This window comes from Podarcis vaucheri (assembly GCF_965113315.1).
Source record: "Podarcis vaucheri genome assembly, chromosome: 13".
NCBI classification, from domain to species: Eukaryota; Metazoa; Chordata; class Lepidosauria; order Squamata; family Lacertidae; genus Podarcis; species Podarcis vaucheri.
In genome coordinates, this window is record NC_138751.1 from 22,617,836 (window position 1) to 22,635,139 (window position 17,304).

At 40.8% G+C, this 17,304-nt stretch overlaps 2 protein-coding genes across 2 annotated transcripts in view; both read right to left on the reverse strand.

Moving 5' to 3' along the window:
* The window catches only part of LOC309517445 (vomeronasal type-2 receptor 26-like), a gene marked incomplete at both ends in the record, with an annotated part of 38,178 nt that extends 21,771 nt beyond the window's left edge, over window positions 1–16,407 (reverse strand). Inside the window, one exon of the mRNA XM_082196678.1 lies at window positions 16,250–16,407. Coding sequence (XP_082052804.1) covers window positions 16,250–16,407 — 158 coding nt within the window. The remainder of the gene's footprint in view (window positions 1–16,249) is intronic.
* LOC309517446 (vomeronasal type-2 receptor 26-like) lies at window positions 541–16,164 on the reverse strand (the record flags this gene model as incomplete). Its single annotated transcript, XM_082196679.1, has 8 exons — window positions 541–1,442; window positions 2,157–2,283; window positions 3,107–3,334; window positions 4,243–5,103; window positions 5,797–6,088; window positions 7,514–7,617; window positions 12,938–13,165; window positions 15,583–16,164. The coding sequence occupies 8 exons, from the start codon at window positions 16,162–16,164 to the stop codon at window positions 541–543; spliced, it is 3,324 nt and encodes a 1,107-aa protein (XP_082052805.1).
* Window positions 16,408–17,304: the final 897 nt, after the last annotated feature.

Consider the following 17,304-nt stretch of genomic DNA (forward strand, 5'->3'; position numbering starts at 1 on the left):
TTTAAGTACTTAATTTTCTTATACTTACTTTCTGCATTGATAATGTCATCATGCAGTGAAGTCACTAGGCAACACTGGACTTAATTTCTGCTGATGGTCTAGTCCAGGCTTCCTCAATCTCAGCCTTCCAGGTGCTTGGGGACTACAACTCCCATGATCCCTAGCTAGCAGGACCAGTGATCAGGGATGATGGGAATTGTAGTCTCAAAACATCTGGAGGGCCAAGGTTGAGGAAGCCTGTTCTAGTCTTACCTACGAATGACGATAAAGTTGTTGTCTGTTTTACTGAATTGCTTGTCCTCTATGCCTTCCATGACATGCCCTTAACCCTAGAAGCTAAAAAGAGTTTGTCATTTTTTTTGTCTTTTAAAATAACATCTTTAATTTTTTAATTTACAAATTCCCTACTTAGTCTCCTAGTTATGCAGAAACCACTCTGTTTTGCTCTGAAACTGAAAGCCACTTGAAATTTCAAGTTTGCAATCACATGGAATGATGGAAGTATAAATTATAGTAGAGGACATATATGCCTAAATTCTTCTATCTTTTTTTCCTTATCAGCTGTTCCCTGTTGTTTAATTCAGGCTTTAGCACAATTATATAATATTTAGGGAAAAAGATGAAACCCAGCAACCCAGCACTAGAGGCTAAAATAGAAAAGATCTCCACAGCTACCATGTATTTTCCCTTGGTGCTCAGGTAGGTTGGAACAAATGACAACCAAACACTACAAAACACTAACATGCTAAAAGTGATGAATTTGGCTTCATTGAAACTATCAGGCAACTTCCTGGCAAGGAATGCCACAGTGAAGCTCACAACAGCCAGAATACCCATGTAGCTCAGGACACAGCAAAACATTGGAGCTGAGCCCTCATTACATTCTAACACAATTTCATAAGTCATTGAACTCATATCAATATGTGGGAATGGTGGAGCAGTTGCCCACCACACAATACAAATGACTGCCTGAACAAAAGAGCAGAAGAGAACAATGGAGTTGGCTAGTCTCTTCCCCACCCACTTCCTCATCTTAGATCCTGGCTTGGTGGCCATGAAAGCCAGAACCACTATGATGGTTTTTGACAGCACACATGATACAGCCACTGAGAAGATGATGCCAAAAGCAGTTTGTCGGAGGAGACAGGTCACCTTCTGTGGCTTTCCAATAAACAACAAAGCAGAAAGGAAGCAGAGCAGGAGGGAGATGAGGAGAGTGTAGGTGAGACCCCTGTTGTTGGCAATGACAATGGGGGTGTCATGGTGCTTCACAAATGTTCCTACCACCAAAACTGTGGTCAAAGCAAAGGAAAGTGCAAGAGATATTAAACTGATGCCTAAAGGCTCCTCATGAGACAAAAAGGTTACAGTTTTCGGTATGCAGAAATCTTGATTCTTGCTTGGATAATCTTTCTCTGCACATTTATGGCAGTCCTGCATGTCTGAAGAAAAGAAAAGAAAATGGTTTTATCTCATGAACATGGTAGAAATCTCTACTAAATGACACAACTGTCCCCCTCTGCTATTATTTTAACATCCCAGCCTCCAGTTGAAAAGCTGAGAGGAAGTGGTTTCATTTCTTGAAAAGAAGTGGGAACTGAACTTGTTCCCCCATAAAAATAAGCTATGATCTTCTTTTTAAAAAGTAGTTTCATAATAACAATGGTTTATCAAATGATGACTTAATGTTAAGTGTCAACCCTGCCCAGCCATTTAACTCTGACATGATTTGTCACTGGAGTATTCTCAGAGTCTCAACTGGTCTCACACATCCAGGCTGGCTACTGGTTCCATCTAAACAGAAAGCAATATAATAGGCTTCCTGTCTCCACAGCGATGTTCCTGATTTCTGGCATTTTGGGGGGTTCTGAGTCTTGGCGTTCTCCCTCAGTTCTGGATCCTCCCACTTTGACATCCTTGCATTACATTTGTCCCCCTAATGTCTGATACTTGGCTTCCTTTGGATTACTATACAACCCCAAAACTTCTACATTCAGCAGCTTCATACAAGGCCCTCCTCTATCAGCATTTCAATCACACTTCATACATGGATGAAAAGTAATCCTCTACACATTACATTGTTTTATTCCAATCTTCCACTTGAACAACAGCCATGCTGCATTATAAATCTATACAGTGGGTGTATATTTTCATACCTTCGTGCTCTGAAATCTTCCCCTCTGGACATGGGGTGCAATCGTAACAGCAAAATGGCTTCCCCTCCTTCACTTTCTGGCTAGAACCAGGTTGGCAACTCCCCGTACAAAGAGAGACAGGCTGTGTCTAATCCACAAATAAAAGAGATCAGTGATAATCTGGTGAATAATAAGCTTGGCATCATTAAATTTCTGGGGCATTTCTGAATATTCTTAAGGAACAAGGCATTTCAGTAAAACTTTGAATTTCTTTATTATGCATCAGTTCAGAGGCCTGATACCAACAAGTCTCATGCATGTTTTTATGCATGTTTATTTGTTAGATATGGTTTTCCTGTAACCACTTAACTAGTGGTTTTGTGATTATGTTTCTTTAGTGAAAACACTAAATGCAGTTATATCAAATCATTTTATATTTCAAGTAGACCCTAAGTAAAGAGTGCTTGAGGACCACATTTTCTTCTGAGCAGCCTATCAAGAGTCTCATGTCAGTGGTGGGTGGAGCCAGAGGTAAAAGTGGGTGGAGCAACACATTTAAATTTTAGCTTTGTACCATAGATTTGGTTTCCGAGCAGATATTGCCAGCAGATGCAGGGAATAGATAAATCTGAGCTGCGGTTAAACATTAACTGAATGAGATTTTATCTTTATCTTCAAGTTTAGTTGAATGGAAGAAGGTTAGCTGAATGTAGAAAATCAACTGTGGGTTTATATTCAATTAGCAGTGATGTAATCAAATTCTAATTTAAATATTTCTCAGTAAATAAAGCAACACAGCAACCAGGGCAAAAAATATGTGGGTCCTAATGTCTTCATGCCCTGTGAAAAGCAAGATTTTTATAGGGGACTTTTACTGTTATATGAAATTAATTTTTTGCATGACTACCAAGGACATACCAAGGACATTAAAAACTGGAAGTCTTTCTAAAGTGCCTACAGTTGGATCCTACCTGGTTAAACCAGTTGTGCCATGTTATGGCATCCTCATTGATGGAAAATGCTTGTTCTGGAGGACCCTGAGGACCCATCCTCCCAACTTTTACTCTGTGAAAGGACTGGTTTGAAGAAACAATCAAGTTGATAATATCAAACCCAGCTATTAATTCCCCGTTGTGGTTGAAAGAAACCTTGTCTCCAGCACTACTGTTAAATGAGACATTTTTCAGAAAACGATGGAACTAAATTGGAAAGGGAAAGGCAATAGTTTAGGCAAGGCTGCAACACAATTTTCTCTCCAACTAACAGCAGAAACAGTATAGGGGTGAGAAAAGATTGATGGAAGAATTGCTCACAATTTGTGGCAAATGTACAGAAACCATGGATACTACATGCATCATCAAAATTTCAACGCTGCGTGCCATTACAATTAACGTGACAGACATATTTGACCAAGCTTTTTTCTACAACATTTAGGGGATGAGTGGAGGAGAAAACTGTTCCAAAATTGGTTGGGATGCACAAATGTTTGAGTAGAAGGGACTTTACCTGCACTATTAGATAAGGTGGTCTGGGTATGGATTACCTTTCTTATTTATTTTTCTTTTTAAAAAATCAGGAATAGGTCTATTAAAACAGTAATCTCCTCTTCATCCCCTGCATCAACATTCCTGGGAATGATGTTATATCATCATGTAGAGTTATTAGAAACTAGATTCAAAGTAATCAATTGCCCAAAAAGGTGGCTTAGTATTTCTTTTCTTTTTTTTTTTGCAGTGGAAAAAGGGTAGGAAATAAAAGAATACCCTTCGATGACCTTATCTAATATTTTGAGTAACATGTCCCTACCCAGTCCCTCAAATTCTCTCTCTCTCTCTCTCTCTCTCTCTCTCTCTCTCTCTGTGTGTGTGTGTGAGTTACACACTCACCCACACCTTCATAGGGAAATAAAGCTTCATCAAAGCGGAGCTGGATGATGAATGCAAAACAGAGAAGGCAAATTGAAATATATATATTTGCTAATGGGAGGAACAATAAAGGTGCAACTTTGAGCAGATGATGAGTTAGGAGGTAAAGTTCTCACCACAGATGGAAGCTTCTTGAAACACCCATGAAATGCTCTCTTTCATGAAGAAGTTAAGTGCATTACCTTCCATAGCTCTTGTTTCTGAAGCTTCTGTCCTTTAGCATTTAACACTGCTCTGTATTTGACTCTGGATAAGGACATGGCATGTAAAGCATGGGCCACAGCATATACAGCATTGTAGATGCTATAGCTGTGGCCAGTCATGCTTTTTTCAAAAAAAGATCCAGGAAGGCTCTCCAGCTGCTCTTCCTCAGTGCAAACATCCTCCTCTGCATGACCCTCATCTGGATTTGGGAATACACAGGCAAAAGCCTGTTGCCAGAAGTCCCTGATAAAACCATCTTCTATTGTGCTGGAGGGCTTTCTGTTCTTAACAAATTGGTGAAATTTTGGTTCATCATTTGAGTGGATTGCAAAAGCCAAAGCACCATGGAATATTTTTGTATCCCAAGTCTTTTGGAACACCAGTGAACTGAACTCTAGCTGGGCTGTTGTTATCCACACTTTACCTCTGGGTTTAGTTTTCACATATTCAAGATCTGATAGATATGGAAGCCATAAGAAAAATGCCATGGAATAAGATTCTCCATAGGCCAGCACTACATTGGCTCTACTGCTCATCACTTTCTCATGTATCTTTGTACCCTGTTCCAGCATGTCATAACCTTCGGTGGCAAAAGTAAATTTGGGCATTTTTTCCAAGAAGGCAAAGCAGACGCCATGCTGAGAAAACAATGGAAGCACAGTTTGCACAAACCCTTCTGCATTGTCACTGTCCATAACAATGAGCCCAATCCATGTCCACTTGAAATGCATAAGCAAATAGAGAATCCCCACAGACTGACGAGATTCCTGAGGAGCTACCTGGTAGAAGGAAAGGCCTGGAGTTTTATCATTCATTACTGGAGCAGAGCCATATAGGAGCTAAAAAGAGATTAGGGTAAGGAGGGACGATAGCAAGATTAGTATGTAGGTATGCATTTATCTGTGGTGTTTGCATTCCTTCCCATAGTAGAAATTTCTCTAGACATATTGCAATGAATAGGAGGTGCTGCTGGTCTCCTCCACCCTTGTGCTCAATGTACATATTCCCCTCTACTTCCTGACGAAGATTTTTACTCACACCTTCTTCCCAGGTTGTGGGGGTGTCACTTTTTGGTTCTCCTCAGGTGGCAAAATATCTTAGGTCAGCTCTGAAGGCAACAATCCTTTCTCAGCTCCATTCTCTCGCAATATCATTTCTTAAAAGAGTTTAGGAACCTTTTTATTATAGGAAATAAAGAGAAGTTGCTGCCTGGGTTGGGTGGAGCTATCACACTACTAGTTTCTCAGCAGGTGGACCACTGCTGCTTATCAGGAGGGGGGCGGGAGGCAGCAGTGCAAATGCCACTTGGTGAGTCACTTTGATGCCAATGTTAAATCGTGCCCCCACCCCAGCCGATTTACAAGTGAAACATAAAGACTGCTTCTTTTTCTTAATATTCACAGAGAAGGTAAGGGAAAGAATCTGTCTTCTCCAATGCAGTCATTTCTTTCTCCAATCCACAAAATGTATACACCAAGGAAGTGTGAGTTCAATTCCTGTATTCCATGCTCACACGCTCACAAGTGTCCTACCTGTGGAATCATATAGATATCCAAGATAGTTGCCACATGATAGGAGGTTTCGGCATCCAGCCCACCAATGACTGCAATTAGATCATTCTGGGTGTCACATCTATAGTTGGGGACAAATTTCTCCGGTGTGGATAAAAGCAGCATTGTGGCATGATTTGTCTTCCTTGCATTGACATAGCTGTCATAGATGTGGAAACCCAACGTGAGATTGGGTAAGATCTGAGAGTTTTCATTGATCTCCTTCACTGCAAATGCAAAGGCCAGGATGTGCTGGTAATTCTTAGGCACTACACTAGAAAGAGAGTTGCATTCTGTATCAGATGGGAACAAACTCCTGCCTTGGCTCCCCATTTCATTTCTGGTGCATCAGGGAGGTTTCCCTGCTCTGGGATTTCTTGGGTCTATGCACTTCAATTTTTTTGTTTTTGTTTTGTTTTGAAAAGGGAACATCTGGATATTGCTTCAATTCAGGAAACTTACCCCCCCCCACCCCACCAAAGGAAAAGACTTGAGGGCAGAAATATTCAGAGGGAATTGGGTAGGCGATCAAATATGTGCACCAGTAACATCAAAGACACAGAGTGTGGCTTTTATTGCTAAAAACGGTCCCTTGGTATTCACAGATGCTCTCCATGACCCTAATGGCAGATATTTGCTTTTGAGCGGTTTGCTTGGGTCAAAAAATCTTTACAATTGACAACAGTGATGGAACTCTGACCCCCAATGGTCCAATTAAGTTTGTGGAGAGGATCTATTTCAGAAGGTTAGGGTAAAGTCATTTCTTGATACCTTAGACTATGACTATAAAATATGTATCATATGAATTAATGTAGGGTATTATATTCATTTTCCCTCCCCTCCCTATTACCCACCCTGGTTCTTCTTTCTCTCTCTCTCTCTTCTAATGCTTGAGGCTGTTTTTATTTTATCTTTATTTTAAAAATTAATAAAATTTATTTTTAAAAAATATACAACTCAGTCCAGAGGATCAATAAGTTTTTAGGAACAACCTAATCTTTGTAGGTTCCAATTAATGCCCTCTACTGTAGATTAACAAATAAACAATAAAAATATTATTCTGTCAGTGTGCTTTAGACAACACTGAATATTTCCCTAATTGTATGTTCGATTATTCTCTGACACAAAGTTCTAGAAAAAAAGATCATGTTGGTCGGCTGAAAAATCATTGATCAGATTTTCAAAAAATGAATTTCTTGCTTCATTAAGATCCTGAGAAGGGTTGCTACATTCTTATTGAAAGGCAGGAGTCAGATTTTAGAGAACAATGTAAAATATACTACTGGAGAAGCTTGATCATTTATTCTATCTCTTAATATAAAACAAGAAGATGGAAATTCAAATCTACATAGATAATTGGCTGAGCTGGATGTAGTAATGACACCATCTGTAGTGTCAACTGCCAGCTGTTCTTTTTAATTTTATTTTATGATTCAGTGTGCCCCCCCACAGCATATTTGCTAAACATTGTCCATCTCTGCTGTTCTATTTTGTGATTTTAAGCAATAAGCTTGAACTGATCATTCTTCTCTGTAGAGAAATAGGAGCCTCCCCACAACATTATATTAATTGCATTATCTTTTTCTATGGCCTAAACCAATGAGGCAGTATTCTGAGGCTCCATCTTTGCAACTGATCATTCCAGTGACAAAATATATGGAGATAAAAACAGTCAAAGGAAGGGAAAGTAAGTCCTTACAGAAGTTCTTCAAGCAAGGCTGGTGGAGGTTTTGCAACAAAACGTATTGGACTGGCGGTGAAGCGAGCCTGAGAAGCAATGCCTCCAATAATGAGGTCTCCAGACTGATGATATTTGTGAAGTGGAGACTGTAGCTCATAGACATTGCATTTAACAATGTGTGTCTTGCATACCATGTGAGAAAGAAATAGCAGCAGCAAGATGACCAAGACTGACATCTTCAGTACAAGTACAAATCTTCTCTCTACACATAAATTCCCCTGTTTTCTTCAATAACAGCGTGATCTACAGTTTCTGTGATTAAAGCCACTTGGCTTGCATGCAAGCTTAATCTCCTGATAGTTCTGCACCTTAGACTATACAGGAAGATCCATGCTTGTTTTCAGCACTTCTCCATAGTTCAGAATGGTATTCAGTATATTTATGACATCTTTTCCCATCCTTGATATTAGCTCTGCTGAATGCCTTCAAGGATTTTCAGAAGCAGAATTAATTGCTAGGCTTTGATTATAATCACTAGTTCAGCCCTGGAATTTCCCAGTGGAATTGCTGGAGAAAGCTGGTTTTCATGTCTAAACAGATATTTTCTCTTCCACTTAGCTAGCAAGGGACAATTGGACTTGGAATGACATACAGCAAGAAAAGAACATTATAAATAATAAACAGTTATCTGGAGCTAGAGAATAAATGATTTGTTTTAAATTTTGCTAAGGAAGTTCTGTCCTCAATTCTTGTTAACCAACATTTCCATCCAGCCAACTAAATTTATATCCAATCCATGTGTTCATAGATTGAATATAAACTTATATTCAATCCATGTGTTCATGTAAATCTACCTTCACCTTTATTGATGATACTACCTGAACAGCAAGAAACTAGTAAATGAGATAAATAAACTGTAGAATGGAGAGGGCAATGATAACTAGTGAGGTCCCTCCATATGTTTTCGACTACAACACCCATCATCTCTGACCAATGGTCATGCTGGGTGAAAATGAGAGAAACTGGTGGGCCCGATGTTGCCCATCCTTGCTGCAGAAGAAGAATTAATGGAAGGTTGACTCTGGTTGACTTAAGAGATCATATGGATGGAGTGAAAAGGCAATGCAAGGCTGCAGCTCAGAGTGCAGCTCGGTCCAAAACTCAGCATATCAGAGAGGCAGGCCAAAGGGAAGCTTTCCTTCTGCTCAGGAAAAGTAAGCAGGAAAATGAATTCTACCCAAGGATCTAACAACTAATCAATGGACAATAACAGACACAAATGTCAGCTGAAACTGGGGTCTCAAAAAACTGAGGGGGCAAACACCCATGAAATTATTTTTAATTATTTTTATCTGTCTAATTGTTTTAAATGTGTGGTTCTTAAACGGAATGAAATAAATAATGCAGTGAATTCATTTGTAAACGTTTTAACAAGATAGAAACACAAGTAAATAGTTTAAACAACAACAACAAAATAGCACCCCGCCCCTCGCCAGCACACTTAAAAGGCTGTAGAATATTGCTCAGCCAAATGCTGAATGAAGGTGGCCAGAGATAATTTCCTGAGCAGAGCATTCCACAAGCAGGGAGCCACTGCGAAAAACTCAGTTCTCATGTTGCCACCCTCTGGACCTCACGTGGAAGAGGCACATGAAAAAGGGCTCAGATGATGAACACAGAGTCCAGCTTGGATTATATGGGGAGAGGCAGTTCTTGAGGTATTGCAGTTCTGAACCGTTTAAGGCCTTATAGGTTCAAACCGGCACTCTGAATTGCAAGATCACCACATGCAAGATTTAAAATGGATGCAATTCAACCATTGCTAAATTATACACTGGGTCACTAAAACTGTGCCAACCATCTAGTCAAAATTAACTACATTCCCAGCTATATAGTTGGCCTAAATGTTAAGGATGAAAGGCTTATAGCAACTTATCCCAAGCAGAGGAGACAGGATCTTGTGAGCTCAGGCAGTAACCAATTTTGTACTTTCTTCACACTATGGTTCACTGTCATCAAGACCTAGGGCTCATCCTAGAGCAGTGTTCCACTTGTCCATCCTTTCTAGGCACGGATCCAAGGAGTTTTCCCTTTCCCCCACTGCTTCCCCTGGGAAAACCCACTCTTTACCACAGAATAGAAGCAAACATCAATGTGTGGAAAACCTGGCTGAAACGTGCTCTGATTCAACAGTAAACAGTGGGTTTTCCTTTGAAGGTGGGGATGGAGGCTGCTTCAAAGGGTGCTTTTGCTAAGAACTTAAGACGGACTTACTGCATGTGGCCTTTCTTTCTCCATTAGTGGGAAGGAGAAGTAGGTTGCACAAGCAAAGGCAGTGGAACCAACTCTTCCAGCTCTTCCTGCACCCATAAGATGTTCATTTGGAAGGGAAGGAAGATTGGAACAAGGTGGGGTCTTTTTTAAAGACTTCTTCTTTGTGAAGAAGATTCACAAAAACCTTTCCAAGCCTACTTCATGTATCCTGAGATTGATAACTTAAAGGGTAAGAGGGAGGAAGTCTTCCCCTTCAAGTCCCCATTTTCCACTTATACTGCCTCTCTACTCATCAGCATAGCAAAGATGAAACACTGTTCAAGCTGTGTAATTATATTCCCTGCAGGATGGGGAAGCCTATGCAATATTAATTCATTTCCATCAGTGACATCAATTGATGGGCCGCTGTGCACAGTTTTGTGCAAATGGCCTGACAGGGCAAATTAGACTTCCTGGTGGATGAAGACTGGTCTGCAAACCAGAGGTTTTCCACCTTGATGTGTATCAAATTACAGATTTAAATTCTTCATTTTTTCCTTCTTACAAGCTGTTCCTTATTGTTCATTTCAGGCCTTAACAAAATAATATAACATTTTGGGGCAAAGATGCACACCAGAAGCCCAGCACTGGAGGCTAAAATAGAGAAGATCTCCACAGCTACCATGTCTTTTCCTTTAGTGCTCAGGTAGGACGGAATAAAGGACAGCCAAACACTGCAAAAAACCAACATGCTGAAAGTGATAAACTTGGCTTCATTGAAACTGTCAGGTAACTTCCTGGCAAGGAAAGCCACAGTGAAACTGATAAGTGCTAGGCAGCCCATGTAGATGAGGACACAGCAAAACATTATCACAGAGCCCTCATTACATTCTAGTACAATTTCTTCAGTCACTGAGTGCATGTCTACATCTGGGTATGGGGGAGAAGTTACCAGCCACACAATACAAATGCCTACCTGGACAAAAGAACAGAAAATAACAATGGAGTTGGCCAGTCTTTTCCCTATCCACTTCCTCATTCTGGATCCTGGTTTGGTGGCCATGAAAGCCAGAACCACTGTGATGGTTTTTGCCAGCACACAAGAAACAGCAACAGAGAAGATGACACCAAAAGCAGTTTGTCGGAGGAGACATGCCACATTCTGAGGCTGGCCAATAAATAGCAATGCACAAAGGAAGCAGAACAGAAGTGAGATGAGGAGAGTGTAAGTGAGGTTCCTGTTGTTTGCTATGACTATGGGAGTGTCATGGTGCTTCATAAATGTTCCTAGCACCAGAGCTGTATTAAGAGCAAAGGAAACAGCAAAACACGTTAAACTGAGCCCCAAAGGTTCTTCATAGGACAAGAAGGTTACAATCTTAGGAATACAGAAATCCCGGTTTTTGTTTGGATAGTTTTCATCTTTGCATTTGTGACACTCATTCCTGTCTGAAGAGGAAAAGATGGTCTTGGTTTCACAAACATGCCAGGAATCCAATCCATGCAATTTATTCTAAATTACAAACTGCATTCTATTGTGGTACTGTGGAATTTTGCAACACTTGTTTAAATATTTTGGAATTATGGAGGTGTTAAAATAATATTGGGTTTTAAAAGCAATTTGGATAGTCCCCAACTCCCCCCCAACTTTGCAGATTTCATTAAATATATACAATTTCTGCACATATATGAAAAGAAAAACAGCAAGGACCACAAATATAGTAATGCTATAATAATGGGAAGTGATTTTCAATCACACAGCAGTTTCTTCACTCTTCAATGGCTTCTTCCTAGCCATTCAAAATAAAACCTTTCCATCATATTCCAAGCACAAAAGAAAACCAATCCTCTTTTACGTGTCAATTCTCTGAAGCAAAGACTTTATGTTTTCTAAATCTTTACAGTTTAATTCTTACCTTTCTGGTCTGAAATCTTCCCTACTGGGCATGGAATACAATCATAGCAACAAAATGGCTCTCCATCTTTCGCTTTCTTGCTAGAACCAGGATGGCAACTCTCAGTGCAGATAGAAAGAGGCTGTGTCTAAGCCATAAATAAAAAAAAATGAACCATAGCCTTGAGAAGAAGGAATTTAGAGTCTTTAAGGTTTGGAGGGTCTTTCCTTATCTTACTAAAGAGATATAGTACTACATTCCATTCATATGTGAATGTGTTCAACAGACAGCATTAGATAGCCTACGGCCTGTCTTACTTTTCTTTATCTTTTTTTTTAAAAGTTACAAAATTAAGTTCCTATTTTTGTCAACCAGTTCTGTATAAATTTATTACCTCATTTTCTTCCTATGTGGAAGTTTCACCATTGACTCTAGGTTGAAACAATCTTTGAAGCATACAATTTGCACCTGATAATAAATGCAAATCGATGTTAAGAACAACACTTTTACTATTACCTAATAGTATAAATATTATATACTGGTATAATGTGGCTTGGATTTTCACATATATACATAGGTACTCCTTCATGTTCATTTTATCCTATAGTATAATATTTACTTGTTTTGTGCCTGCTTTGTTTCTACATTCAATCTATTTTCAGTCTTCCTGGGCATACAATTTTGAGCAACTGTGTCACAGTTTCATTGATCTTTGATAACGGGTGATATATAACTGAATATACAAAAATAAATAAAGTAGCATATATATCAATTCCCTCCAAAACATTTCTCAGTTAATAAAGTGAAAATCATAAAATGGGGGCAGAAACATATAGAACCTAACTTGCCCAACACAGGCATCCCATAGAATCTGTTAGGTCAGCTGCTTTCTTGCAAGTGGCCATACTAGTATTCAGACATGAGGGGCTGTAGGTTGGCAAGGGTGGGTTTGGTGAGAGAATACCAGCCTTCAAGCTCATCCAGATGTCATATAACCTTCAGAGAGAGAAATTGACAGGGAAACGGAAGACAAAGAGAATCCAAATGAAGGCAGAGACTGACACTTGATGTAGGATAAATGATCAGGAAAGGAATGCTAGTCTGGATTATCTACCTTCATGTGCCCTAAACTCTGAGGGGCTTATTGATTCTGGTACTGTGACCTATGCACTGTGCTTCTTTCAATTAGCAACCAACATTTTATAGGTATTCATTGTAATGCAATAATTTTCATTGACAAGTGTTTCCATGCAAAATTGAAAGACTTTCCAAACTGCCAGCTTTTGGATCCTACCTGGTTAAACCAGTTGGGCCATGTTATGGCACTCTCGTTGATGCTGAAAACTTGCTCTGGAGGAGCTTTGGGGTCGATCCTCCCGATGTGCACTCTGTGAAAGGATTTGTTTACAGAAGCGATCAAGTTGATAAGATCAAATCCAGCTACCAATTCTCCATTGTGATTGAAGGAAACCTCATCCCCAGCAGTGTTGTTAAATGAAATACCTCTCAGAAAGTGGTGGAGCTAGGTTGAAAAAGCGAAGTCAATAGATCAGAAAAGGGCACCAGGATGCTCTATACTATAGTCCAGTGTTTCCCAACCTTTTTTGGGCAAAGGCACACTTGTTTGATGAAAAAAATCTCGAGGCACACCACCATTACAGCCCCGTGACGTCAGCGCGCAGCGTCACGCCGGGAGGGACGCACGAAAGTGTAAGTTTCAATTTTTTCCCCTCCCCCTTGCCGGGGAACCTCCAAGCTTTGGGGGTGGGGGGGAGGAGGCAGCAAAGCGAGGCAGGAAGGAGAGCGCGGCTTGGCTGGGTGAGCTTTGGCAGGGGCAGGGAATGAGAGCCGCGAGGCGGGCGCTGTGGACGGAGGCGCTGCCCGCCGAGCTCGCAGGCAGCCAGGCAGGCAGACGGCGAGAGCCCCGCGCTGGGCGGCCTCTCCTCACCGCCGCCGCCCCGCCTCTCGCCGCCCGACTCGCCCACCTCCCTCCAGGCAACATCTCGCGGCACACCAGGCAACATCTCGCGGCACACTAGTGTGCCGCGGAACAGTGGTTGAAAAACACTGCTATAGTCTATTGGTAGGGGGAGAACTATGACTCATTCCTTGTATCATTGTTCTATTATGTTATTTTTATATATTGTTTGTAAGCAGAGATTCATTTGAACGAAAAGAAGCACAGAAATACAATAAATGAAATCAACTCTTTGTTTGGGTGATAATACTATTATCATGTGACGATTCAGGTACAAGAAAGTCTATCAGACAGATGCACCAATGTCTTAACAGCTGTGCTTGAAATACAGGTGTGAAGAAGTTGGGGTCAGGTCTTGCACACTTACTGGAAGATTAATGGAAGAGAGCTGTGATGTCCTCCCTATTCATGGACTTCCTTCCTCTGTCTCTGCACTGTGTCTCTATGTCACTCTGCATCTGATTGAGGGGGGCATCTAGTCTCCAGTTCTATGTTCCTTTGTTCTCAGACAGTCCACCCAGAGAGATCCATGTTATGTCCCAGGTGGAATATGTCATCATTTAGTCATCATTTACTTGCCCATACCTCTTCTTGTATGGGCCTGATTTGGCAGATGATCCCTCCTGCCAGTCAGAGTATCCCACCTTTACATTACATTAAATCATTCCAGGAAACTTTCAGGTAAGAGGAAAGGACATACTAGCTGCTTTCAAACTATTCTTCTATTTGGGAGAACTGTGAAAATCCAAATAATACCAGTTCCAAGATGAACACACTGGACAGGGAGGGTCTTACAGGGGGGGGGGAGTTCAACTGAAATGCATTTCAGGAAACACAAAGAGGAGACCTGAGTTTTTTTCATTGGTTTGTTGACCCTGGTAAGTCTTGGGAGGCCTCCTTCTGCAGAAGAAATGTTTTCTGTGGTTAGGCAGAGTAGTGGACAATTTTTAATAAGGTAATAAGGATTTTACATATGGAAAAAAGTAAAAGTTCCTACTTCCTTGCTTTAACCATAACACTTTACTGCTCCAAAAGCAGCAAATGAACTTATTTCTTGCAAAGCCCATTGACCTAGAGAAACCTAAATAAATTTAAGAACGCATAAATATGTTTTTCTCAGAAAAGCAGAAATTACTGAAAGACTGGGGAAGCTTTTCTGACATTGTAGTTTGATTCAGAGTGAGATAAAATCATTATTGAGCCCTAGCGCAGAATTACTGCACATTTGTAGCATACAGTATATCACATTTTAATGCCTCTAAGGTCACAGCAATATATGCACTGTTTGGGTGGTGGCACACATTTAGAACACAGTAGAACACAGGTTTTGTATGCAAAGACCCAACTGTTCACTCTCTTGCATCTCCAGGTCTTAGAAAGACAGCTGCCCAAAATTCTCTGGAACAACTATCAGCGTCGAGAAGACTGAGCTAGATAGTCCAAGGGTCTAAATATTTCAAAGGCAGCTTGGAGACAAGAAAAAAGAGGCTTACAAAAGTGTAGATTACTCTTTCATTGTTAACTGATGGGGAGGTGATGTGAACAGCCCAAGAAATTGGTTAGAGAGTTTGCTACAAAGTTAAGAGGCTGATGCAACAGCCAGGGCTGTCTTAAGAATATGCGGTACCGGGGTGCAAATATCCACCCAGTGCCCCCCCCCCGGTTGCCCAGTCCCAGGTATGCAGGAGGGTGGAGCCGGCCAGCCGCCTTAGCATCTCGCTGGCTTGGTCGCCCCCAAACTCACGGTACAGAGCCGCCTGCAGCAGAAGAGCCCACCGCGGCACTCCGACCAATGGGCAGGCTCTTCCCCGGACTCAACTCTTGGGCCCCGGACTCTTGGCTTGGCACTCCTGAGAGCCCAGCGCCTGGGTTCCCCATACCCCTAGCACCTATGGGTAAGAAAGCCCTGGCAACAGCCACAGATATGGTGCTCTGCTATGTAAGGGTGTTGAGCCCATTACCTGCCATGAATCTTCATTATGGAAGTTCAGTACTCTTTTTTCTGTCAAGGCTCTTGAAGACGATATGGCATGCAAAGCATGTGCCACTGCGTACACAGCATTGTAGATACTGTAGCTGTGACCAGTCATGCTCATCTCAAAGAAGATCTCTGGAAGACTCTCTAGCTTCTCTTTCCCAGTGCACATATTCCCATCCACTTCACTCACAGTAGTATTTGGGAGATCACAGTCAAAGACTTGGGGCCAGAAGTCTCTGATAAACCCATCTTCTTTTGTGCTGGAAGGGTTTCTTCTCTGAGCAAATGTCTTGAATCCTGGTGGATCATTGGAGTGAATCATGAAAGACAGAGCACCATGGATTATTTCTGTATCCCAATACCTTTGATAGAGGAAAGAAATGAGTTCCATCTGAGCTGTCATTATCCACACTCTTCCTTTGGGTTGGTTTACAACATGCTCAATTGCTGGTAGATACAACAACCATCTCAGAACCACCATGGAATAAGAATCTCCATAGAAAAGCACTGTGTTAGCTTTGCTGCCCATGATACTGTCATATATTTTTGCACCCTGTTGTAGCATATTGTTAAACTGACTGACAGAAATGAATTTGGGGGCTCTTTCTATGAAGGCAAAACAGACACCTTTCTGGGAAAATTCTTCAAACACAGCTTGCACAAATCTTTCTCCATTCTCATCATCCATAGTAAGGATCCCGATCCATGTCCACTTAAAATGTAGGAGCAAAGAAAGAATTCCTTCATACTGATGGGCTTCCTGAGGGACCATCTGGTAGAAGGCAAGGCCTGGGGTTTTATCATTCATTACTGGAGTGGAGCCATATATGACCTAAGAAGAGATGCGTGGAGGGAAATAATAGCAGCATTTATAAACCAGTTTACATTGTTCATAGCAATTTGCATACATTGTGACAACAATCCTTGCAACAACCCTGTAAAGTAAATGCGTGTTATTGCTCTGTGAATCTGTGTCTGGCCAACTCCAATTTCATGGGCTCATATCTGAGAGAGGAACTGGGCTGAGCTTTATTGGCTCAAAATGGCCATTCTTTTCACTAATATTCAGATACAAGGCTTTTCAAATTAAATTAAAAATGTGTGTATCCTTAAAAGCATTACAAAACACTCATTACAACGAGTGTCTAGTCCAAAAATTTGCATTAGCTGCATAGGCTGAACAATCTCTCTCACCTGAATATAAGTAACTCATGTTTTGAGTCTTTTATTGTTGCTTCAGTCAAAATTATGGTCTACTTTGCGAAATACACCTCCTTCCTACAGATGTTCTGGGGTTGGCAGGTGGCCTGTCCATGCAGAAGTGGTTTGCAAAAAGCACTAGTCGTTAGTAGTAGTAGTAGTTATAATAAAAATAATATTTACTACTAAGATAAAATATACAAGCATAACACAAAAGTGGTTTTCTTCACATTATATGTAGTTATATAGCCAAAAATTGTTCCGTCTCTAACAATATTCATTCTACATGCAGGTTGCAAGAAAGAAAAAGGGAAGAACAATATTTTAATTTCTGAATATAATTAGAAAAAATCTCTACAGAGTATAGGATAAATATAAAACTTTACTGGAGACAAAAACACCACATTGGCTTTCACCATTGGATGCCATAGAGCTGAAGAAGATGAAGAAGCAGGAGGAGGAGGAGGGGGGGAGGAAAATTGGGTAACCTATAGAAATTTGCTAA